Below are 25,751 nucleotides of genomic sequence, written 5' to 3'. Positions count from 1 at the left end.
TACTATTGTTTATTAGTTGTGTGTATAAATGATTGCATTCCTCTGTTTTATAAAATCTGAAAATCTGTTTTAATAAATTGGAATGGGATTTAGCCATTGATGAAATCGTATGCAAACAAACTGCTAGATCTCCATTATGCTCTCTGGATTGGGGGGAAGGTTACAACAGGAGGAAAGAAAAGGATAAAAAATAGACTGGTAACTCTGGATGCTTCAAGGAGAGCCTGTTTCTCATGTTTTCTTCCCCATCTCAGTCATTTGAGGTCACTGTCATCTCTCAAGAGAAGAAAGAATGGCTGTTGGACTTCTTAAAACCATGTACCAGGTGAGTTGGTGTTCCCTGTCTTTCTTGAAATACCTTCTTGCTTTACAAAACAAGCAGACATTAACTTTCCTTCTGCTGAAACTTTCCTGGTAGCCAACAATGTTGCTTCTCAAAACTCTCCAGTGGGGTTCCTACTGCATTCCAGATAAATGAGTGTCCTACAGGGCTCTACAAAATCTGAACATCCCTCTTGTCCTCTAATTTCTCTCACCCTGTGTGCAATTCAGTCAGTTCACATTGACAATAAGTTGAGTATTACAATAAGTTGAATAGAATACTTTTTTTTTTTAATGGCAGTACTCAAGGTCTTGAACTCAGAGTCTTGCACTTGCTAGGCAACACCACCAATCTTTTTGCTTTATTTTTCATTAGGGTCTTCCTTTTGCCCAGGGCCAGCCTTAGACTTGTGATCCTCCTACCTATGCCTTCCGCATAGCTGGGATTGCAGGCTCGTGCCAACATGCCTGACTTGTTTCTTGTTGAGATGGTGGTGTCATTGATTTTTTTGCCTACCAGGGCTCAAATCACTATCCTCCTGATTTCCACTTTCTGGATAACTGGGATTACAGACATGTACCACCATGCCCAGCAGTTGAATATATTCTTACTGCATGGCCTTGCACTTACTGTTCTGCTTTGTTAGCATGCTGTTCCCTTAGGTACAGATACAGGCCAACTTCTTCATTCTAGTCTCTTCCCCAAACATCATTAATGCATTCAACAGATTTTTATTAAGCACTTGTTACCATTGGGTGCCACAGGACTAAGACCTGGTCCTCTTCTCTACTCTGGATCTACATTCACTACTTCATTGATCTCACCCTGTCTTTGACTTGAAATACCATTTTTATGCCAACAATTGCCAAATTGTATATAGCCTACACTTTTATATTTGACTGCCTACTCAGAATATTCATGTGGTTGCAGAATAGAGATCTCAAATGCAAACACCTCTCAAACTGAGTGAAGTCAGCCAGTGGACATTTGGGAACATGAGAGACACGTGATCTGATTCTCATTTTAGTATGATCACTCTGGCTCCTAATGAGAGGGAAGTGACTGGGACATGGACAGAAACATGGACATCCACTAAGAAACACTTTCTTTGGGTTTTTTGGTTTGTTTTGTGGTACTGGGCCCAGCAAGAAACTCTTATATACTTCCTTATCTCAGTTGCTCAAGCTGAAAGTCTTTCATCAGGAAGTTCTATTTGCTCTACTTTCAACATATATCCAGAATCAGACTACTTTCTTACTGTCACCACTGTTTCTATTCTGTTTGAACAATCGACCATCTGTCACTTGGATCATAGCTATACTCTTCTGACTTGTCTTTCTACTTCCATTCTTACCCTCTTCTAGTCTATTCTCAATAGAGTAAGCCAAAGTGATCCTGCTAACTTAAGTCATATGATGTCTTCTTCACAGGGATTTGGGGGTGGATGAAAATCAAAGAGAGCATAGGTAAGGCTTTTAAATAATTTAACGGCCCAGGCATGGTGGCACATGCCTGTAATGCCAGCACTGGGGAGGCTCAGTAAAGAGGACTACAAGATCAAGACCAGCCTGGACTACATAGCTGTCTCAAAAATAACTGTAACTTCTGGGCACCCAGTGGCTCATACCTGTAATCCTGGCTACTCCAGAGGCAGAGATTAGGAGGATTGTGGTTTGAAGCCAGCCCAGGAAAATAGTTGGCAAGACCCTGTCTCGAAAAAAACCTTCACAAAAAAGGGCTGGTGGAGTTGCTCAAGGTGCAGGTCCTGAGTTCAAACCCCAGTACTGAAAGAAAAATAAAACAATAACAGGAATAATATTAATAACAATTTAACTGTAAGGATAGGAGAAAAATGGATAGTAACTGAAGAGAAAAGTGTGGTTGACAAGGTTTCAGAAAGGTGGGTCCTGTATTTTGGATCCCAAGTGCTCCCCAAAGACCCTTTGTTGAAGGCTTAGTCTCCAGCCTTGGCACTAGTTGGAGGTTGTAGAACCTTTAAGAGGTAAGGCCTAGTGGCAGGTCTTAGCTCATTGGCGGCATGCCCTTGAAAGGGATATTGGGACCCTGGCCCCCTCTTCTCTCTCTCTTCTTGTCTCTCTCTCTCTCTCTCTCTCTCTCTCTCTCTTTCTCTCTCTCTCTCTCTCCCTCTCTCTATTACTCTGCATCTTGGCTGCCATGAGTTCTAATACATGAGTACTGTACCACTACAGACCCCAAACCAACAGGTCCAGGTGACCATGGACTGAAATCTCTGAACCAAAATAAACCTTTCCTCCTTTTTTTTTCTGACCATACTGGGATTTGAACTCAGGGCCTCACGCTTGTTAAGCAGGTGCTCTACCACTTAATCCATTCCACCAGCCCAACCTTTCCTCCTTGTAAGTTGATTATCTTATCTCAGGTATTTTGTCACAGTGACCGAAAGCTGACTAACACTGGATATATGTGTGTAGATTGAGGTTAAAGATTCTGTAGAAAGGGAAATTTAAAGATCCAAAGGAGGGAATTACTGGAACAAGGTGCTTGAGTAGATGAGGGGAGCTGAGAGGTTGGCCTTGACTAGGAAAATGGGCTTTCATTATAGTAGTAGGGTAAAGGTCAAGATATCTGCACAGATTTGGATAGAGATAGATGTGGTAGGAGTTTGTAAGAATTCTCTTCAAATGGCCTTTCTTAGTGAAATAGAGCTCAAGGTTATCAAATGAGAGCATGGAGGAGGAGGAATAGAAGGTATGACAAGTATCAAGTGGTCGTTTAGAAGACTAGGGGATAGCTGAGAGTGGTGGGGCACACCTGTAATACCAACACTCAGGAGGCTGAAGCAAGAGCATTATGAGTTTGAGGCCAGTCTGAACTACATAGTTATAACTGTCTCAAAATTAAACAAAACAAAAGAGTTGAAATTGAATGTTCTAGGAAAATGTATCACGTAAGCAGCATTTGGGCCCATTTGTTATCAGTGATCACAAATACAAAGTGAGAATAATTATCATAGTTGGTGTGATGTTCTCCAGCAAGTTCACCTGTGCAGGGTACTGAGAGAGAGAGAGAGAGAGAGAGAGAGAGAGAGCGCGATGGCTGTGGTTTAGCCAGTTGGGGCCAGTGAAGCGAGAGGAGCACAGAGAATGAGGGTGTGCAAGGGGTGATTCTGACACCTGGTCATGCTAGGAAATGAGGTTAAAGTGGGGGGTGAGGAACAGTGAAAATGTGGGAAGAGCAATGAGTTACAGGTTCCAGAGGTAACAGTTAACCTGATAGGGGTATCAGAGGGCAAAAGTTGAAATGTGGAAGAATACAGTAATTGAGATTGGGGGGGGGGGGCTTTGGCATTTATTGGAAATGACAAGGTTGGAGTCCTGATCGTGGAAGTGAGTGACTATGGAAGTGTGGAGGATGGGATTATTGTGGGGGAAGGGAGGTCAGAAGAACAGAACGAGAGGCCAAGTTGCTGGGAGTGTTATTTATGCAGTTATTGAAATGGTCAAAGATTATGTTAAGAGTACCATTGGAGAGTGACAGTGAGCCAGGTATGATGGAGAATTGATACCTACGTATGAACTGCATCATACCTAGTGAGTGGTACAGTCTGATTTCATGAGATTTAAAAACAAGTGTCTTTTAGGAAGGGAAAATGTTCTGGAAACAGCGGTGAGGAGTAGAAAGGTCCTCCATCTCCAGGTGCTGTGGTCTGAGGAATGTGGGAAATAAGATATTCATCCTATGACAGGGTGGCAGGAGCAATAATCCTCTCAGATGGAAGCCATGTTTCTGAAAGAGTAAGGTGAAAGGAACTTTTTTTTTTCTTTTTTTGCTTCGGACTGGTTTGATGATAATTATGAATGGAGTTTGAAACAGAGCACAGTGATCCTTCAATATGCTTAGGGGACTGGTTCCAAGGACCTCTGCCAATAACAAATCCATATAACCTGTGCACATCCTCCATATACTTTAAATTGTCTCTAGATTACTTGTAATACTTAATACAAGGTAAGAAGTATATAAATACTTATTGTACTGTATTATTTAAGGAATAATGACAAGAAAAAAAATGTCTGTACATGTTCAGTATAGGCACAATCTCCTCCCCCTTTTCTGTTGTGTGTTTCTTTGTTTGAGCCAGTGTCTCCCTATGTAGCCCAGGCTGTACTCAGACTTACTATGTGTAGCCCAAGCTAGCCTTGAATTTGCCACCCAGCTGCCTCAGCTTCTCGAATGCTGGGATTATAGGTGTGCAACGCCACACCCAGTTCTCCAAATATTTTGATCACAGCTGGTTGAATCTACAGATGCAGGACCCACAAATATGGAAAGCTGATTATATTATCGTCCTTTATTAGGGGTCAAATATTTTAAGATTGGAATTTAAGCTCCTTATATTGACATTATGATTATTTTTGTTGACTATAGATTAACGTAAATCAAAGAATCAGTAAAACAATATGTATGTCATACATGTAACTATTTGTGCGTTTATTACAGAATTAAATAAGCTAAGAAAAACATTTTGGGAAATATATATACCTTATCAACCAAACTGTTAGCAGAAGCAGAGAGGGAGCAATTCATGTGCTACTTTATATAATTAAATAAGAAAAAATTTCACTGAGTGTTGAAAAACTCTTGAAGACTTTTCTTTCTATGGAGACAGTTTCTTTGATGGAGACAAAATTGTATCCCATGTTTTTATTTTTTAAAAAAGTCTTATCTTTTTATTGCCTTGACAATAGGTCCACATCTTTTACTTCTATAAAAACATGAAACATATTTAAAAATGCACACACATGTAATGTTAGTTTCATGAACAAGTGGTCCCATTATAGAAACCTAAAAACCAACTGGATTATAGCATTGCTCCAAGTTGTAAAGAATTTTGCCCAGCTCGTGCAGACAGAAGCAAATTTATAAGTGGAATGCCCATTTCTTTACACAAAAATTTAGGAGCTCTGGATTTTGATGGAGTTAACGATTTACTATGCTCGGCCTAGCACAGATTCCTGAGATATAGCAAGTGCAGTCTGGTATAATTTTTCATCCCCTTATAGATTCTTAAAAATTTCAAACCATTCGTTAATTAATTCAGTTTACTCAGTGAGTATTTGAATGCCTAACAGGTGCCCGATATTGTTCTGTTACTAGGAATGTAGCATGATCAAGGCAAAAACATATCCTGCCCTCATATAGCTTACATTTTAGTTGGGGAAAGAAGACAGGCAATAAATAACAAAAAAGTACTATGAAAAAAAATAATAAAGCAGGGCTAGGGGATTAGTGAGCACTGCTCTTTTACACAGAATGATCTGAGGTGCACAAAGGCCCTCAGGGGAATAAGGTTGACATATTTAAGGATGTAGCATAGGGAGAGCCCATTATACCTGGGACAGAGTAAATGAGGTGAGAATGATAAGGGAAGAGGTTATTTCATTTCATTTTTTTTATTTCCCTTCAGGAGTTGGTGACCTTCAGAGATGTGGCTGTAGACTTCTCCCAGGAGGAGTGGGATTGTCTGGATTCTTCTCAAAGGCATTTGTACAGTAATGTGATGTTGGAGAACTATAGGATCTTGGTATCATTGGGTAAGGATATCTTCCCCTTGAAAAATTAGACTTCTACTCCCAAGGGGCTCTTTGGTATCTCCCTTGTGAATTTTTGGAGAGTATCTGTTACGATTGGCCTACTGGCTGCTGTGCATGCAAAACAAATGATTTAATATTCATGAACTTGACAGTGAATACTTGGTATACTATTAACTTATGCCTAAAGCTTCATCTTCTCTGTCCTTCATACATTTTTCTTGGGCTTACTATAAGCTCCCTTCTCCTGATGATCAAAGGATTGGATGCAAGTTCTAGGCTATCCATAGCATGACCAAATTCTGTTTCTTTTCATATATGTAGGTCTTTGCTTTTCTAAGCCAAGTGTGATATTATTGTTGGAACAAGGACAAGAGCCATGGATGGTGAAGAGAGAGCTGACAAGTGGTTTGTACTCAGGTGAGTGAGGAAGAAATAGGCAAGCAAAAATCTTTACAGAAGACAACTCAGCTTGACTCAAAGAAATCACATCTTCATTCTTCTTCTTCTTCTTCCAGGTTCCAGGGCTTACCAGAATCTTGGGGCCTTCTAGAATGTTCTCCCACATTTGTTACTCTTGAATTTCTCTCACACTGTGCCCTCTCCTTCATAATAACTCATTTATCTGTTATTTGAGTCCTGTTCTCTCACAGTTTCATAATCCTCTTCCAGTCTTTACAAGATCTTTTCTGGGCTAGAGGTGTGACTCAAGCAATAGAGTACCTGCTTTGTAAGCACAAAGCCCTGAGTTCAAAACCCAGTCCCACAAAAAAAAAAAAAAGTCTTTTCTTGTTCTGGCACCTGTAATTGTAGCTACTTGGGAGGCTGAGCTCTGGGAGGATTGTGGTTTGAGGCCAGCCCAGGCAAATGTTCATGAGACCCCATCTCCAAAGTAACAACAGCAAAATGAACTGGAAGTGTGGCTCAAGTGGTGGAGTGCCTGCTTTGCAAGCAAGAAGCCCTGAGTTAAAACCCTAGTCCCAAACACATACACACACACTAAAAAAAAAAAAAAATCTTTTCCTGGCCAGGTGCAGTGGCTCAAGCCTGTAATTCTGTAATCCTAGCCACTCAGGAAGTAGAGTTCTGGGAGGATTGCCATTAGAAGCCACCCCAGGCAAAAAGTACTCAAGACCCCATCTCAACCAGCTGCTGTGTGCTGCAGCACTTGCTTGTCATTCCAGCTACCCAGGAAAACACAAATAAGAGGATTGCAGTCTAGACCTCCCGTGGCATGAACATGAGATCCTGTCTCAAAAATAACCAGTGCGAAAAAGGCTGGCAGAGTGCTCAAGGGGTAGCGTGCACAAGACCTGTAGTTCAACCCCTAGTACTTGAAAAAAAAAGTCTTGTCCTGATTTGATAAATCTTGGAGCCATATAGACAGCTGTAAATGAAGTACCAAGTTCAAATCCTGCCTGAGACCCACTTCCATGTAGTGAAATTTTAGTAAACTTATTTAACCTCTCCAGGCTTTTGTCATCTCTAAAATGAGATAATAGTTTTAAAGTGCTTTGAACAGTTCCCTCTTACAGTATGAACTCAATAACTGTTAGCTGGTAAGTAGCACTAGTATATATCCAAATGCCTCATTTTTCTCTGAATGATCAGTTCATTCACTCTTTTATTCTTTTAATCAACATCAACATTATTGAATTTTCCCTTTGAAAGGGACACTATCAAGAACATTCCCCAGCTTGCTCCCCGCAAGGTTCTAGGGAGTTATCTGTGTGCATAAATAGACAATTGTGGACCAGTAGCAGAGATACAATACAGATAAAGAATAGTAGAAGCCTGGCACCATGGCTCATGCCTGTAATCCCAGCTACTCAGGAGGCAGAGATCAGGAGGATCAGGTTTGAAGTCACACCGAGCGAATAGTTCACAAGATGCTATCTTGAAAATACCCAACACAAAACAGGGCTGGCAGAGTGATTCAAGCAGTTAGAGCACCTGCCTAGTAAGCATGAGGCCCTGAGTTCAAGCCCCAGTATGACCAAAAATAAAATAAAAATAGCCTATGTGAAGAGAAAGATGATGTAAAGGAAGCTCAGAGAAAAGTAAGAGGCAGAGGGGTGTGGGCTATGGGAGGACAGTGGTCTTAGCAAAAGCGAGATCAGCAGCTAGAGAACATTTGAGGGAGAAGAGAGTAAGTTTAGATTTGTGGTGTGGGAAGGATTTTCAGATGGACATGGGAAGCATTAAGGTAAAATGACAGACTAATGTTCTGTCATTGTCAACATCTCTGTCAACCCACACCCCAGGCTACGTCCTGCTGCCTCCACCCAATCTTTTAAGACCTTGTTCAGTTTCCTAAGAAAAACTTTGATGTGGAACTGTAGTGTCAAAAATACATGATGAAATTTTATTATTGTTAATATACACAAAAATACATTACCATACATATGTATGTGGCTTAAATAATAAAACAACCCAGGTAGTTGCTTCTTAGATTAAGAAATAGAAGAAGCTGAGTGCCAGTGGCTCATGCCTGTAATTGTAGTTACTTTGTTGTTTTTAATTTTTTGATTATCATATCTCAGTGACTTCTTGAACCATGAATTATTTGAAAATGTTAACTTCTTAATTTAAGATTTTTATTTGGTATTGATTAAGCATATTTTGTTAGAGAATATTTTCTGTTTTAATATGTTTGTAATTTTTTGAGATTTGTTTTATGTCTTTGAGGCTAATTTTGGTAAATATTCTATGTGGCCTTGAAAATAATGTGTATTTTTTGTAGTTGAATATAATTTTTGATATATGTGCATTAAACTCTTTAACTATGTGAGTCAATCTTCTGTGGCCTTACTGATTTTTTTTTTTTTTTGTGGTATGGGGTTTGAACTCAGGGCCTCACATTTGCTATGTAGTCACTCCACCACTTGAGCCACTCTGCCAGCCCTCTGGTTATCTTTTTAGTAAATGATGGTGGTCAATTAAATTTTTTGGTATTACTAATAGAGTTGAGTTTATTTCCACCTGCTTGTTTGCTCTCATAAATTGTGCTTTTTCTATTTTTTATTGTTTTTTGACTCTTCCCTATCTACTTATTTGAAAATTATACACACTATTTTTCTTTACTGACATCATAGAAAATTTAATATTTATAATCACCTTAACAAAATTTAAAATTAATCCTTACCTTTTTATTTTCTTCCCATAAAAATATAGGAACCAAGGACTCTCTTAATCTCATTTACCCTCATTTCAGTTCTTCCTTGTTTTCTTTTAATCCTATAAATTATTATTTTGTTTTATGAAGTTATATAATTTAGACCATTATTTTGTTGTAACTGTTGTTTGGATTTACTCATGTCTTTTTGTTTTGTTTTTGAGACAGGGTCTCCTTGTGTAACCCAGGCTGATTTTAAACTTGAGATCCTCCTGCCTCAACCTCCCAGGTGTTAGGGTTACAGGCATGTACCACCATGCCCAGCTATCATTTTCTTTATTCATTTTTCTATCCCAGAACTATTTGCTGAAGCAAATTCTTTATAAATACTTCAGAGAGATATGGTTCATATAAACTATTGTTATTGTTGCTTTGTTCATTTGTTTTGTGTTCTCATTTTTTCTATTATACATATAAAAATCATTTTCCATATATAGAGTCATAGATTGACAGATAATATATTTTTCAGCTCTTTAAAAAATCTTTTCAGCTGGACATGGTGGTGTATGCCTATAATCCTAGCACTCAGGAAGTGGAGGCAGAAGGATCTTGACTTCAAGACCAACCTGGGCTACAAAGTGAAATTGTCTCAAAAAACAAAAAGTCAAAAATCAAAAAAAAAAGTAAAGAAGAAATATTTCTAAACATTCCTGGCTTTTGTTGTTACTGTTCCTCAGCCAGGTACCAGTGTTGTAGGCCTGTAATCCTAGCTACTTGGGAGGCTGAGATCTGGAGGATCTTGGTTCAAGGCCAGTCCATGCAAATAGTCTGAAAGACTCCCATCTTCAAAAAATAACCAGAGCAAAATAGACTGGAGCCATGGCTCAAGTGGTACAGTGCCTGCTTTGCAAGTGAGAAGCCCTGAGTTTAAACCCCAATCCCACCAAAAAAAAAAAAAGTCAGTTCATATATCCTTCCATGAGTAAGCTGAATCATACCCCCAGAAATATGCCACTTTTATTCTAGCCAGCAGGCCTTATAAGAGAAGCTGATTTCAGTTTTGTTTTTTTGGGAGGTGGTTGTTGTTGGTCTTGGCAGTACTGGGTTTTGTACTCAGGCAAGTGCTCTACCACCTGAACCATGCCCCTCTAAGATCATACGACCTGGAGGCATTTTTACTACTTCCTTACCAATTTGGGTAACTGTATTTCTTTTTCTTGCCTTATTACTCTGGCTATGATTTCCAGGCCTGTGTTTAACAGAAGTGGTGATCCTTGCCTTGTTCCTGATCTTAGAGGAAAATGTTCCATCTGCCTTCACTGAACATACTGTTTTCTTTGGATCTTTCATATGTATATAGCTTGTATGATGTTGAGGAAGTTTTCTTCTATTCCTAGTTTACTGAGCATTTTTTTATGAAAGATTGTTGAATTTTGTCAAATGCTTTTCTGCATCAATTGAAATGACCATTTGGTTTCTTTCTGACATTCTATTATTGTGGTGTTTTATTGATTAATTTCCATTTGTTAAAACTTTTTTATATTCCAGGAATGAATCTGACTTTGTCACAGTGTATAATCCTTATACAGGTGTAGCTCAGTGTTAGAATATTTATCTAGCATGCATGAAGTTTTAGGTTCAATCCCAGCACTGCACACACACACACAAAAATCCTTCCAGTATGCAGTTAAATAGTGTTTGCCAGCATTTTGTTAAGGATTTTTGCATTAATATTCGTAAGAGATACTGATCTGTAATTTTCTTATAATGTCTTTGGCTTTGGTATCAGGGTAATACTGGTCTCATTGAACAAGTTTGGATGTTTTCTCTCCTCTTTAGTTTTTTTGTAAGTTTGAGTATTGACATTCATTCTTCCTTTTGTTTGATAGAATTCCCCAGCTAAGCCATCTGATCCTGGGTTTTAGATTACTGATAATTCAGTCTTGGTGGTTATGTGTCTCTAGACGTTTGTCCATCTCACTAGGTTATCCAGGTTGACATACAGTTGTTCATAGTACTGTCTTATAATCCTTTTTATTTTTGTAAAATTGATACTGTCACATTTCATTTCTGATTTTACTTACTTGTCTTTATTTTTTTCTTTAGGCAACCTAACTAAAGGTTTATCAGTTTTATTGATCTTTTCAAAGCACAAACTTTTGGTTTCATTGATTATCTCTTTGTTATTCTGCTCTCTATTTTATGTCTACTTGAATCTTACTTCTTTCCTTTTGCTAGCTTTTGGTTTAGTTTGCTCTTCTTTTTCTAGTTTGTAAAGGTGTATAGTTATATTTTGTGATTTGAGCTTTTTTTAATATAAGGTTTTACAGTTGTAAATTTCCTTTTTAGTGCTGCTTTCACTCCATCCCATAAGTTTTACATGTTGTGCTTTTATTTTTATGATTTATTGACCCATTGGTTGTTTAAGAATGTGTTGTCTAGTTTCCACATATTTGTGAATTTCCCAGTTTCTCTTCTACTATTGCTTTCTAGTTTCAATCCATTGTGATCAGATAAGATACTTTATATGATTTCAATCTTTTTAAATTTTTAAGATTTGTTTTGTGGCCTCACATATGGTTGGCCTATGCTGAAGATTTCTTAAATGAACTTTGAGATTGAAAAATATATAAATTACAATGAATTTGCCAAAGTCCAAAATCTATGAGAGAACAGTGCTCCACAAGTCCGTACTCACTTTAGACAATAAGGACAAGTTTGTGGGGAGGGGGCAGAGCACCCCTCATTTCTGCCCACCTTCAAGTTTGACCAGAACTCAGGAAAGAACTCTATTACAGTTACAGTTTTATTATTTCAAAAGGTACAAATCAGAGCCATTGGAGGGAGAGATGCTAAGGGTGAGGTGTGGGAGGGTCATAAATGCAAAGCTTCAGTTATCTTCAGGGGCCTTCCAGTCATCAGAATCCTTAACTATAAAGGATAAGATAATTAAGGATAAGATAATCTTTAATTATAAGGCAAAGAGCTATTGCCTCCAAGGGATTCTTCTGAACTTCAGTATACAGCAGTCTTTTGGGGGATTCATTACATAAGAATATTGATTGAGTCATTGACCATGTGACTCAATCTCCAGTGTTCTTTCCCTCCTCAGAAGTTGGGCAGTTATCATCATTGTGGCTCAGAGACTGAGTCCTCTCAACACATGGTTGATCTTTCTGACTTAGCTGAGTCATCTTATTAGCACAAAATAGGGGTCTATCAAGAAGCACCTCACTACTACAAATTATTAGGTGTTGTCTGTGAGACCAACCATAAAGAACAGAGATGCTCCTATCACTCGGGATTTCAAGTTTTCCTCCTGGAACCAGGGACAGAGCAAGCTACATTCTCATCACATTATTCTTTCAAAAAATCATGATGAGACTCTGATTATGATTCAATGGAAGCAATAGGTTATTTTAGGGAGAATTTCTTTGTTGATTATTCATATAAAAAACAAAAGTGTTCATCTCCTTTTACTCAGACTTTTGGAGATAGGGTCCCTCGTTAGAATTTTAAAGGTTTTGCTCATTTCTTACAAGGTTTATCTCTAGGGTATTTTTCTTCTTCGTGGTGGTTGTTGTCAATGTTAACCTTTCAAAGTTATTCTCTTTGTTTTCTTCTATCTTTAAATATTATTCTAAAATTGGAAAGTAATACATTCTTATTAGATAAAAAACACAGAAGCATAACTAGTATAGTAATCTCATTCTATTGTGTGCCTCTGCATAAACAATTTTTTAATGGCTATTTTCATGAACTCTTATCATTATTTATTTTGGTGACATTCTTTGCCTAATGTGTCTCGATATCTTGTGTGTTACTGTAACAGTATATTTTGATTCTTTTTCAAAATAATCATTAAACAAGTTGACTTGTATTATATAGTCTTTAATATATGGCATTAATGTTCTCAGTTCTGGGGTTTTGTTGTTTACATTTATTACTTCTATTTTATTGATTTCTTCTATTTTGTCAAATATCTTAATGTTGGGAATGTTCTAGGGTTCTTTTTTTTTCTCTTTCCTCCTCTCTTCACACTCATTCTCTTGGCTATAGTCACTTTAAGTACCATGTATATGATAACAGCTCCCAATTTTAAATTCCTAGTCCAGATCTATCTGCTGAGTTTCAGTGTCATGAGTCCATCTGCCTACTCAATGTCTCCATCTCAAAATCTAAAGGACACCTTAAATTTAATATGCTTAAAAGTTATCTCCAGATTTTTCATATCTTGTTGCCCATACCTACTGTAGGCATGGTGTATACATCACTGTTTGTGGCTACTCCGTCCTTCCATTGCTCAGACCTTAAACTTTGAACATATGCTTGCTTCACCTCCCACATTCCACACCCAGTATGTCAGGATATCCTCTTGGATCTACCTATAAAATACACCTAGGATCTAACCACCTCACTGTACCTCCATCGATATGTCCCTGGTCTTGAATCACTATCATCTCTTACTAGGACTACTCTAATAATAAGTCTCCTTACTTCTTCCCTTGCTTCCCACTTTGTGGTATTTTTATAAAACAGCAATCTGATATCACTTCTCTACTAAAAACACTTTAATGGTGATCCATCTTACATAGAATAGAAGTCAAGTTCTTTAGAAGGCCTATGAAACTTAATCTGGTCACCACCTCCTGACTTCATCTCCTACTACCCACCCTTGTCTAGCTACCCTGGCCTTCTTAACTAATCCTAAAACATACCTTCCATGCTTCTCCTTTGGGGTCTTTAAAACATCTGTTCCTTCTGCCCAGAATGCTTTTTCCTTAAAAATCTAGGTGAGTACCTTTCACTTCCTTCAAATCTTGGTGCAGATGTTAATGATTTTTTTACCTTTGACTTCACCAGCACTCCTTTTCTTCTTTGCCTTGCTTTCTTTTTTCTGTAGTACTTAGTACCTTCTAGCATGTAACAAAATTTACTTGTTTATTTTCTGTCTCCTCTAAGAAAATAAGATCCATGAAGGCAAGGATCTTTCTTTTATGATATAATACCTTACACAGGGTAAATATTTGTTCAAGCTGGGCACTGGTGGCTCACACCTGTAATCTGAGTTACTCAGGTGGCAGAGATCAGGAAGATCACAGTTCGAAGCCAGCCCAGGAAAATAGTTTGCAAGACCCTGTTTCAAAAATATCCACACAAAAAAAGGGCTGGTGGAGTGGCTCAAATGGTAGAGCTCCTGCCTAACAATCTGGAAGCACTGAATTCAGACCCCAGTACTACCAAAAAAAAAAAAAAAGTTCAATAAATGTTCTTAAATGAAGCAGCTATAAGAATGGAGACTATTTTAGCATCTGCATTATTAATACAAGTCTAAAGTAATAAGCAGATCCAACCATTTCCATAATTCCTTCTTGCCTGAGGCTTGCCTTACAGATCTAATTTTGATACTTCCTTCTTACATTTCTGTATGAGCTATTTTCAGTTTCTCTTCTTATACAATTCAGAACTATAAAATCCAATGTTCTATTAGGCTTTATTTGCTTTTAAGTTCACATACTTTACTTTACAAATGTACTTTCATAAATGGACTTTCTGATGAACAATAGAGGAGACATTTTTTCTTATTACATTTTCAGACTGGGAGTCTATGTGTGAACCTGAAGAATTAATCCCAAAGCAGGAACTTTGTGAAGAGCAGTCACCCCAGAGGATAATAGAAGAACTTACAAGCATTGGCCTTGAGTACTCCAGCCTTGAGTGGAAATTCGAGAACTGTTTTGAAAGGCAATCAGGAAATCAGAAGGCGTGTTTTAAGGAAGAGACAATCACTTATGAAGAAGCCCTTGTTAATGAAAGTGAACAAGAATATAACAAATCTTGGGGAAGTTTCCATCAGAACACACTGCTTCATCCACAACCGATGATCCCCAAAGAGGAGAAAGTATTTAAACATGACATACATAAGAATAGCTTTAAAAAAAATTTCATGGCTGTTAAACCCAAGATGGTTTATGCAGAGAAGAAACTTTTGAAATGCAATGACTGTGAAAAAGTCTTTAGTCAGAGCTCATCCCTCACTCTTCATCAAAGAATTCATACTGGAGAGAAACCATATAAATGTGTAGAATGTGGGAAAGCCTTCAGCCAGAGGTCAAATCTTGTTCAGCATCACAGAATTCATACTGGAGAGAAACCCTATGAATGTAAAGAATGTAGGAAAGCCTTCAGTCAGAATGCACATCTAGTTCAACATCTGAGAGTTCATACTGGAGAAAAACCTTATGAATGTAAGGTATGTAGGAAAGCCTTCAGCCAGTTTGCCTACCTTGCTCAGCATCAGAGAGTTCATACTGGAGAGAAGCCCTATGAATGTATTGAATGTGGGAAAGCCTTCAGCAATAGATCATCCATTGCTCAACACCAGAGAGTTCATACTGGAGAGAAACCTTATGAGTGTAACGTCTGTGGGAAAGCATTTAGCCTTCGTGCATACCTTACTGTACATCAGAGAATACATACTGGAGAGAGACCCTATGAATGTAAGGAATGTGGGAAGACCTTCAGCCAGAATTCACATCTTGCTCAACATCAGAGAATCCATACTGGAGAAAAACCTTATAAATGTCAGCAATGTAGGAAAGCATTCAGCCAGATTGCCTACCTTGCTCAACATCAAAGAGTTCATACTGGAGAGAAGCCCTATGAATGTATTAAATGTGGGAAAGCTTTTAGCAATGACTCATCCCTTACTCAACACCAGAGAGTTCATACTGGAGAGAAACCTTATGAGTGTAACGTTTGTGGGAAGGCTTTTAGTTACTGTGGATCCCTTGCCCAACATCAGAGAATTCATACTGGAGAAAGGCCCTATGAATGTAAGGAATGCAAGAAAACCTTCCGGCAGCATGCACATCTTGCTCATCATCAGAGAATTCACATTGGGGAATCACTTTCACCACCCAATCCAGTCAATCACCAAGTCTTGTAAATCATATCTCCTAAATATTTCTGGAATTTATATTCCCTTTCTCTATCTTTAATGTTGTCATCTTAGTCTAAATTCATCTCACCTAGATCACTGCTACACTTTTCTAACAGGTCTTCCTATATCCATTTTCTATCCTTAAATACATTTTTCACAATATGCCCAAACTTATCTTTGTTAAAGTATAAGAATTAACATCACTGTCTCCAGTTAAAAGTATATTTTGCTTGCTGTTGTTTTTAGAATAATCTACAACCTTTAAAATTGTTTATGAGGCTCTCTGTTACCTGGTTCTTACATATCATTCAACCTTATTTTATTCCAGTCTCATGTAGGCATCACTAGGTACTTCCCAAGACTAAGAGCTTAGATTCTGGAAAATCATAGCTGTACCATTACTATGGATTGTGTGACTTTGAGTAACTAGTTTGACTTATCTAAACCTCAGGGTTTTCTTTAATTCTTAAAGTAGGTATTTAAAAAAGCTACTGTATTGTAGAAATGTGAGTATTAAATGAAAATGTCTGTAAATTGATGCATAATAACTGAGAAATTTGCATGTAAAGTACTTAACATAGTACATCAACTGTAGTCAATACAATGACATGTAACATGTATTGAGTGCCCGCTATGCACCAGGCACTGTTCTACATACCTAGCGTATATTAACTCATTTACTTCTCACAGCTAAAATAGCATGTTAGTGGACAAAGTACAGCATTCTTGAGAAGCACCACATCGAAACTGAGAAAACCTAAGAATTTTAGAGCATAAGTGAGAGATTTTGTCCTCTGAGTGAATAATCAATATAGACAAAGGTAGTAGAACTCTGACACTTAAACCAATTTTATAAAGTTTCTAAACAATGAATTGGATAAATCAATCAAATAAAGAAAATAGGATTCACTGGGAAGAATGTAGAACTTACATAACTGTAAGAAAAGGAAATAATAGAAATGATCATAATTAACTCTAAAAAATAAACAAATTCATAGGTCCACAAAAAAGACACTAAACCCAGATTATTTGTAGGGGTGAATTCAGGTAATTTTGAATGCATGTAAATTCTTCTATACTATAGAAAAATGTAATGTTTCTAAGTTTTTATCCAGTGATTGCAAAACTGAAACTGAAAGGGGATCAAGGGAGGAAAACTACAGACTTTTATTCATTATGTGGATATTGAGTAGCTACTGTTTGATAGACACTATTTGAGGCATGAGAATACAACAATGAGCAATACCAAGCCCACATTTGTGGTTTCCGTTAAATGAATACCTAGGTGTAAAACAGTAGATTTTCTAAACCCAGAAACCTGAAGAGTAGCAAGAAAATTCAGGAGCATTGGCTTCAGAGACTCAATAAAGTTGACAGTTCTTCCTTACAAAACTCACTGCAATTCTAGTCAAAATTCCTCAATGAAAGCTTTGCCCTTTAATTTCATAAGTTTTTGTTCTGAAATTCATCTCTAAAGTGTAAATTCTTAAGAATAGGACAAAAATTATTTAATCTAATGTATTTGAATAAACTTCGCATATGATGATAATTCACACCAGTAGAGAAGGGGTGGATCTGGGAGTATTAGAAAAATATGACTATACATCACTAGTAAAGAGAGACACACAAAATTAAATCTGAGTGAACTATTTAAAAATCATGATGTTGGCAAAAGCATCACAGTGTCAATTACTGGAAAAATGTGGCACAATAGGAACATTCATGCAGCACTACTGGAAGTGGTTGTATTTAGCATAATTTGGTATACCTAAGGTCAAGGATCCAAATCCTCTTCAATCCGGCGATTCCACACATAAACTTCTACACAGTCTCTCGTGTTTTCAGGAAGGTCTTGTTGTAACATTTTGAGAATGAAAGGTTAAAAGCAATCTAAATAAACGTTAGGCTGAATATGTTAAAATGCAAATTGAAATGGATAGTTGGGAGGGCTGGAGAAGTGACTCAAGTGATACAGTGCCACCCTAGCAAGCACAGGGCCTTAAGTTCAAACCCCAGTACCACCAAAAAAAAGAAGATATTTACATCAACTTGCATAAATCAAGAAATAATATCAACAAAATTGAGCTAGAGAGTATTTTGTATACTACAGTACCACAAAGCTTGAAAATATGCAAAGCAATGTTACACATATTTTCCATGACTAAATCCTTAAAGGAAGAATGTGGAAGTATTAATAGAAATTCTTATGAAATCTATAACAGAAAGGAAGGAGGAAAAATGAGATTCAGGAATGAGTGCAAAAGAAAATATTATTTTAAAAATAAGCAGATATGGTAAATTCTTATAATTTGGTAAAGCTGATTGTGGATTATGGGTTGGTTCTTATTCTCTGTATCTTCCTATCGTTTCATAATAAAAACTAAAAAGAAAAGCACTTAAGTGATGTTTTTCTTTTGCCAGTTATTGCCTTACTGTGCCACAGGCATGTCACTGTCTCTCACATTCGCCATTTCCTTCAGAAAGAGCCTCTAATATAACCAACTTCCAGAGGCAACCAGTGTTAACAAAACCAGGGCTGGGGATATAGCTCTGTGATGAAGTGCTTGCCTACCACACAGAAGGCCCCGAGTTTAATCTATAGCACCACCAGTAAATAAAGTGATAACTAATTCCATGTTTCAGTATCTTGACACTTTTTTGGTACAAGGGTCATATAAGCCTTTTTAGTTTTCTCATTTTAATATTTAGAGGGCCCCATTGTGTATCCTCCATGATTTGTTAAATAATTCTGTTTTGACCAACTTAAATGTTTAGAATTATGATAGTCTATTACTCTCCTTTCAACTCATTCTTCTCAGATATCAAAGGGAAATGATTCCACGTTTGTCTCAGAACTCTTACGTGAAGTTGTCAACATGTTATATTCATAGCAGTACTTAACGGTATTTATTATTATATAAAACATACAGGAGGTGAACGGGAAATGTATGAGGCCATTAAAGTAGAAGCAGATGGTGGAGACTGAAATTTACTTTTTTTCTTCCTCCCCTCCCACAAATTTACTTTAGATAAATAAGACCTGAATAGGATCAAAGGCACACAGTGAGTCTCAATTAAAAGATACATGCCTAAATTAACTCAATCACCATGGTTATAATCGATATCCAGATTTTTCCACAGCTTAACATTTTAATTGTATTTTATTTACAATTCAAATGGAAAAACAAGCAATTAAGGAACTAAAAGTGTCTACCACTTTCTACATACTATACTGACCAATATACATGAGAAAGCCAAGGATCTCATATCCAGTCAAGTAAACCTTTCAATACAAGGCTATAGAAAAACAGGTTAAACATGTTTATCAGAGCCCTTTTGTGTTTTGTTTTGTTGTGTTTCTTTTTGGAGACTTTGAAACAGGATCTTGAAAAGTAGCCCAGGCTGGCATTGAACTTGCAGTTTTCCTGCCCCAGCTCGGAGTGCTGGGATTACAGGTGCGCACCACCACTCCCAACTTCCATAGTCCTTCTTGAGAAGTCTATTAGAAGACACACTTCATCCAAACAAGTTTACCGAGAAAACATGAGTAAAACAACCAAAGGTCAAAATTTAATACATTCAATTATATACACCCTTGTACACTTTACCCAGTTTCCCTCAAAAATAACATCCTGGAAAACTATATGCAATATCACAATCAGGAAGTTGGCATTGATATTGATGTTTACATTTTCTCAGTTTTGCTATATTCTTTTGTGCCTTTATGAGTTTAGTTCTTATACATTTTATCATGTATGTCCGTTTGTGTATCTGCCAACTTAGTCAAGATTCAGAGCAATTCCATTATTGCAAGAATCCCATGGGATACCTTTTTATAAGCACACCCACATCCCTGCAGTTCTACTCCCCCCAATCCTTAACTCCTAGTACCCACTAATCCACATTTCTACAATTATAACATTTCATGTATGTTACATAAAACCACATGTAATCTTTTGAGGTTGGTTTTTCTCACTCTGCAACCTGTGGCAATGCATCCAAGTTCTGCATATGAATTGTTTTTTAAATTCCTGAGTACTAATCCATACTATGGATGTATGACAGTTTGCTGACCATTCTCCCACTGCAGAACATCTGGATTTTTCAGTTCTTGGCTATTCCAAATAAAGTTGCTATGAATATTTGTGTACTTTCATTTTCATTCAGTTCAATGCATTTTGTCCCTTGAGTCTTCCCCTTTGACCTACAGATTACTTACAAGTGTGAGAATTTCCAGGTGTTTTTCTCTTTTTAATGAGTCTGTGATTTCATTGTGGATGGAAAGTGCACTCTGATTTCGATTCTTTTAAATTTTTGATGTTTGCTTTATGACATAAGTATGCGGTCCATCTTGGTCAAAGGTCTATGGATGCTTAAAAGAATAAATACTCTGGGGTCATTGATGAAATAAAAGAGGAAATTAAAGGTTCCTGGAAGTCAATGAAAATGAAAACACAACCTATTCAAACCTATGGGACACAGCAAAGGCAGTCCTGAGAGGAAAGTTTATACCCATGACTGCATATATTAAAAAGACTGAAAGATCTCAAATCAATGACCTAATGATACAGCTCAAACTCCTAGAAAAACAAGAACAAGCAAATCCCAAAACAAATAGGAGAGAAGTAATAAATATAAGAGCTGAAATCAATGAAATAGAAAACAAAAACCATACAAAAAATTAATGAAACAAAAAGTTGGTTCTTTGAAAAAATAAACAAGATTGATAGACCCCTGGCAAACCTGACTAAAATGAGAGGAGAAAAAACCCAAACTACTATAATCAGGAATGCAAAAGGGAGATAACAACAAACACCATGGAAGTCCAGGAAATCATCAGAGACTACTTCAAGAACCTATATTCAAATAAATTTGAAAATCTTGAAGAAATGGACAGATTTGTAGATACTTATGATCATCCAAAACTGAACCACGAGGACATTAATCACCTGAATAGATCTATAACACAAAATGAAATTGAAGCAACAATCAACAGTCTCCCTTAAAAAGAAAAGTCCAGGACCTGATGGATTCTCTGCTGAATTCTATCAGACCTTTAAAGAAGAACTAATACCAACCCTCCTTAAACTGTTCCATGAACTAGAAAGGGAAGGAAAACTGCCTAACACATTTTATGAAGCCAGTATTACACTTATCCCAAAACCAGGCAAAGACACCTCCAAAAAGGAGAACTATAGGCCAATCTCCTTAATGAACATTGATGTAAAAATCCTCAATAAAATAATGGCAAACCAAATTCAACAACACATTAAAAAAATTATTCACCATGAACAAGTAGGCTTCATCCCAGGAATGCAGGGGTTGTTCAACATACGAAAATCAATAAATGTAATAAACCACATTAACAGAAGCAAAGACAAAAACCACTTGATCATCTCAATAGATGCAGAAAATCCTTGATAAGATCCAACACCATTTCATGATAAAAGCTCTAAGAAAAGTAGGAATAGAAGGAAAGTACCTCAACATTGTAAAAGATATATATGACAAACCTACAGGCAACATCATACTCAATGGTAAAAAACTGAAACCATGCTTTCTAAAATCAGGAATGAGACAAGGGTGCCCACTATCTCCACTCCTATTCAACATAGTACTGGAATTCCTAGCCAGAGCAATTAGGCAAGAAGAAGGAATAAAAGGAATACAAATTGGTAAAGAAACTGTCAAAATATCCCTATTTGAAGACAATATAATCCTATACCTTAAAGACCCAAAAAAACTCTATTCAAAAGCTCCTAGACACCATCAATAGCTATAGCAAGGTAGCAGGATATAAAATCAACATAGAAAAATCATTAGCATTTCTATACACTAATATCAAACAAACAGAGAAAGAATATATGAAAACAATTCCATTTACAATAGCCCCCCCCAAAAATCAAATACCTAGGTGTAAACCTAACAAAGGATGTGAACAACCTCTACAAGAAAAACTATAAACTTCTGAAGAGATTGAGGAAGACTAGAAAGTGGAGAGATCTCCCATGCTCGTGGATTGGTAGAATCAACATAGTAAAAATGTCTATACTCCCAAAAGTAATCTACATGTTTAATGCAATTCCCAGCAAAATCACAATGACATTCATCACAGAGATTGAAAAATCTACTGTTAAATTTATATGGAAACACAAGCGGCGATGAAGAGCCAAGGCAATACTCGGTAAAAAGAACAATGCTGGAGGTATCACAATACCTGACTTCAAACTATATTAAAAAGCAATAGCAATAAAAACAGCATGGTACTGGCAGAAAACAGACATGAAGACCAGTGGAACAGAATAGAGGACCCGGATATGAAGCCACACAACTATAAACAATTTGTCTTTGACAAAGGCGCTAAAAATATATGATGAAGAAAAGACAGCCTCTTCAACAAAAACTGCTGGGAAAACTGGTTAGCAGTCTGAAAAAAACTGAAACTAGATCCATGTTTATCACCCTATACCAATATTAACTCAAAATGGATCAAGGATCTTAATATCAGACCCCAAATTCTAAAGTTGGTACAGGAAAAAGTAGGAAATACTTTGGAACTAATAGGTATAGGCAAAGACTTTCTCAATGGAACCCCAGCAGCTCAGCAACTAAGAGGTAGCATAGATAAATTGGACTTAATAAAACCAAAAAGCTTCTGCTCAACAAAAGAAATGGTCTCTAAACTGAAGAGAACACCCACAAAGTGGGAGAAAATATTTGCCAGCTACATATCAGACAAAGGACTGATAACCAGAATATATAGGGAACTCAAAAAAGTAAATTCTCCCAAAGTTAATGAACCAATAAAGAAATGGGCAAGTGAACTAAATAGAACTTTCTCAAAGGAAGAAATTCATATGGCCAAAAAGCACATGAAAAAATGCTCACCATCTCTAGCAATAAAGGAAATGCAAATTAAAACCACACTAAGATTCCACCTCACCCCTGTTAGAATAGCCATCATCAGCAACACCACCAACAACAGGTGTTGGCGAGGATGTGGGGAAAAAGGAACCCTTTTACACTGCTGGTGGGAATGTAAACTAGTACAACCACTCTGGAAAAAAATTTGGTGGCTTCTTAAAAATCTAAACGTAGATCTACCATAAGATCCAGCAATACCACTCTTTTTTTAATTTTTATTTTTTTATTATTCATATGTGCATACAATGCTTGGGTCATTTCTCCCCCGTGCCCCCAACCCCTCCCTTACCACCCACTCCACCCCCTCCCTCTCCCTCCCACCCTCTCGCTACCAGGCAGAAACTATTTTGCCCTTATCTCTAATTTTGTTGAAGAGAGAGTATAAGCAATAATAGGAAGGAACAAGGGTTTTTGCTGGTTGAGATAAGGATAGCTATACAGGGAGTTGACTCGCATTGATTTCCTGTGCATGTGTGTTACCTTCTAGGTTAATTCTTTTTGATCTAATCTTTTCTCTAGTTCCTGGTCCTCTTCTCCTATTGGCCTCAGCTGCTTTTAAGGTATCTGCTTTAGTTTCTCTGCGTTGAGGGCAACAAATCCTAGCTAATTTTTTAGGTGTCTTACCTATCCTCATATCTCCCTTGTGTGTACTCTCTTTTATCTTGTGATCAAAATCCAATCCCCTTGTTGTATTTGCGTATTTGCCCTTGATCTAATGTCCACATATGAGGGAGAACATATGATTTTTGGTCCTTTGGGCCAGGCTAACCCCACTCAGAATGATGTTCTCTAATTCCATCCATTTACCTGCGAATGATAACATTTCGTTCTTCTTCATGGCTGTAAAAAATTTCATTGTGTATAAATGCCACATTTTCTTAATCCATTCATCAGTAGTGGGGCATCTTGGCTGTTTCCAAAACTTGGCTATTGTGAATAGTGCTGCAATAAACATGGGTGTGCAGGTGCCTCTGGAGTAACCTGTGTCACATTATTTTGGGTATATCCCCAAGAGTGGTATTGCTGGATCATATGGTAGATCCATGTTTAGATTTTTAAGAAGGCTCCAAATTTTTTTCCAGAGTGCTTGTACTAGTTTACATTCCCACCAGCAGTGTAAAAGGGTTCCTTTTTCCCCACATTCTCGCAAATGCCTGTTGTTAGTGGTGTTGCTAATGATGGGGTGAGGTGGAATCTTAGTGTGGTTTTAATTTGCATTTCCTTTATTGCTAGAGATGGTGAGCATTTTTTCATGTGCTTTTTGGCCATATGAATTTCTTCCTTTGAGAAAGTTCTATTTAGTTCACTTCCCATTTCTTTACTGGTTCATTAATTTGGGGAGAATTTAGTTTTTAAAGTTCCCTATATATTCTGGTTATCAGTCCTTTGCTGCGTAGCTGGCAAATATTTTCTCCACTTTGTGGGTGTTCTCTTCAGTTTAGAGACCATTTCTTTTGTTGAGCAGAGGCTTTTTAGTTTTATGAAGTCCCATTTATCTATGCTATCTCTTAGTTGCTGAGCTGCTGGGGTTCCATTGAGAAAGTTCTTGCCTATACCTATTAATTCCAGAGTATTTCCTACTCTTTCCTGTATCAACTTTAGAGTTTGGGGTCTGATATTAAGATCCTTGATCCATTTGAGTTAATATTGGTATAGGGTGATATACATGGATCTAGTTTCAGTTTTTTGCAGACTGCTAACCAGTTTTCCCAGCAGTTTTTGTTGAAGAGGCTGTCTTTTCTTCATCATATATTTTTAGCGCCTTTGTCAAAGACAAGTTGGTTATAGTTGTGTGGCTTCATATCTGGGTCCTCTATTCTGTTCCACTGGTCTTCATGTCTGTTTTTGTGCCAATACCATGCTGTTTTTATTGTTATTGCTTTGTAATATAGTTTGAAGTTGGGTATTGTGATACCTCCAGCCTTGTTCTTTTTACTGAGTATTGCCTTGGCTATTTGTGGCTGCTTGTATTTCCATATCAATTTAACAGTAGATTTTTCTTTCTCTTTAATGAATGCCATTGGAATTTTGATGGGAATTACATTAAATATGTAGATTACTTTTGGGAGTATAGACATTTTTACTATGTTGATTTTACCAACCCATGAGCATGGAAGATCTCTCCACTTTCTATAGTCTTCCTCAATCTCTTTCTTCAGAAGTTTATAGTTTTCCTTGTAGAGGTCGCTCACATCCTTTGTTAAGTTTACACCTAGGTATTTGATTTTTTTGAGGCTATTGTAAATGGAATTGTTTTCATACATTCTTTTTCAGTTTGCTCATTGTTAGTGTATAGAAATGCTAATGATTTTTCTATGTTGATTTTACATCCTGCTACCTTGCTATAGCTATTGATGATGTCTAGGAGCTTTTGAGTAGAGTTTTTTGGGTCTTTAAGGTATAGGATCATATCGTCTTCAAATAGGGATATTTTGACAGTTTCTTTACCTATTTGTATTCCTTTTACTCCTTCTTCTTGCCTAATTGCTCTGACTAGGAATTCCAGTACTACGTTGAATAGGAGCGGAGATAGTGGGCATCCTTGTCTCGTTCCTGATTTTAGAGGGAATGGTTTCAGTTTTTCTCCGTTAAGTATAATGCTTGCTGTAGGCTTGTCATATATAGCTTTTATAATGTTGAGGAACTTTCCTTCTATTCCTAGTTTTCTTAGAGCTTTCATCATGAAATGGTGTTGTATCTTATCAAAGGCTTTTCTGCATCTATTGAGATGATCAAGTGGTTTTTGTCTTTGCTTCTGTGAATGTGGTTTATTACGTTTATTGATTTTCGTATGTTGAACCACCCCTGCATTCCTGGGATGAAGTCTACGTGGTCATGGTGAATGATTTTTTGATGTGTTGTTGAATTCGGTTTGCC

At 37.2% G+C, this 25,751-nt stretch overlaps 1 protein-coding gene across 4 annotated transcripts in view; it reads left to right on the top strand.

The window, feature by feature from the left end:
- Znf570 (zinc finger protein 570) overlaps positions 1-25,751 on the top strand; it is a 63,848-nt gene that overhangs the window by 668 nt on the left and 37,429 nt on the right. For 3 of the 4 annotated variants that reach the window (XM_074058350.1, XM_074058351.1, XM_074058349.1), the window contains exons 2-5: positions 255-325; positions 5,769-5,895; positions 6,217-6,312; positions 14,605-18,637. In XM_074058350.1, the coding sequence (XP_073914451.1) occupies positions 293-325; positions 5,769-5,895; positions 6,217-6,312; positions 14,605-15,956 (1,608 nt within the window). In that variant the 5' untranslated portion in view covers positions 255-292 and the 3' untranslated portion in view covers positions 15,957-18,637. Of the gene's footprint in view, positions 1-254; positions 326-5,768; positions 5,896-6,216; positions 6,313-14,604; positions 18,638-25,751 lie in introns of those variants that run through there. The other variant, XM_074058358.1, reaches the window with a different exon arrangement.

The sequence above is a fragment of the Castor canadensis genome, chromosome 16 (assembly GCF_047511655.1).
Source record: "Castor canadensis chromosome 16, mCasCan1.hap1v2, whole genome shotgun sequence".
Lineage (NCBI taxonomy): Eukaryota > Metazoa > Chordata > Mammalia > Rodentia > Castoridae > Castor > Castor canadensis.
Note: the sequence above shows the minus strand (reverse complement) of the source record. Positions and strands in the feature narration are given on the sequence as shown.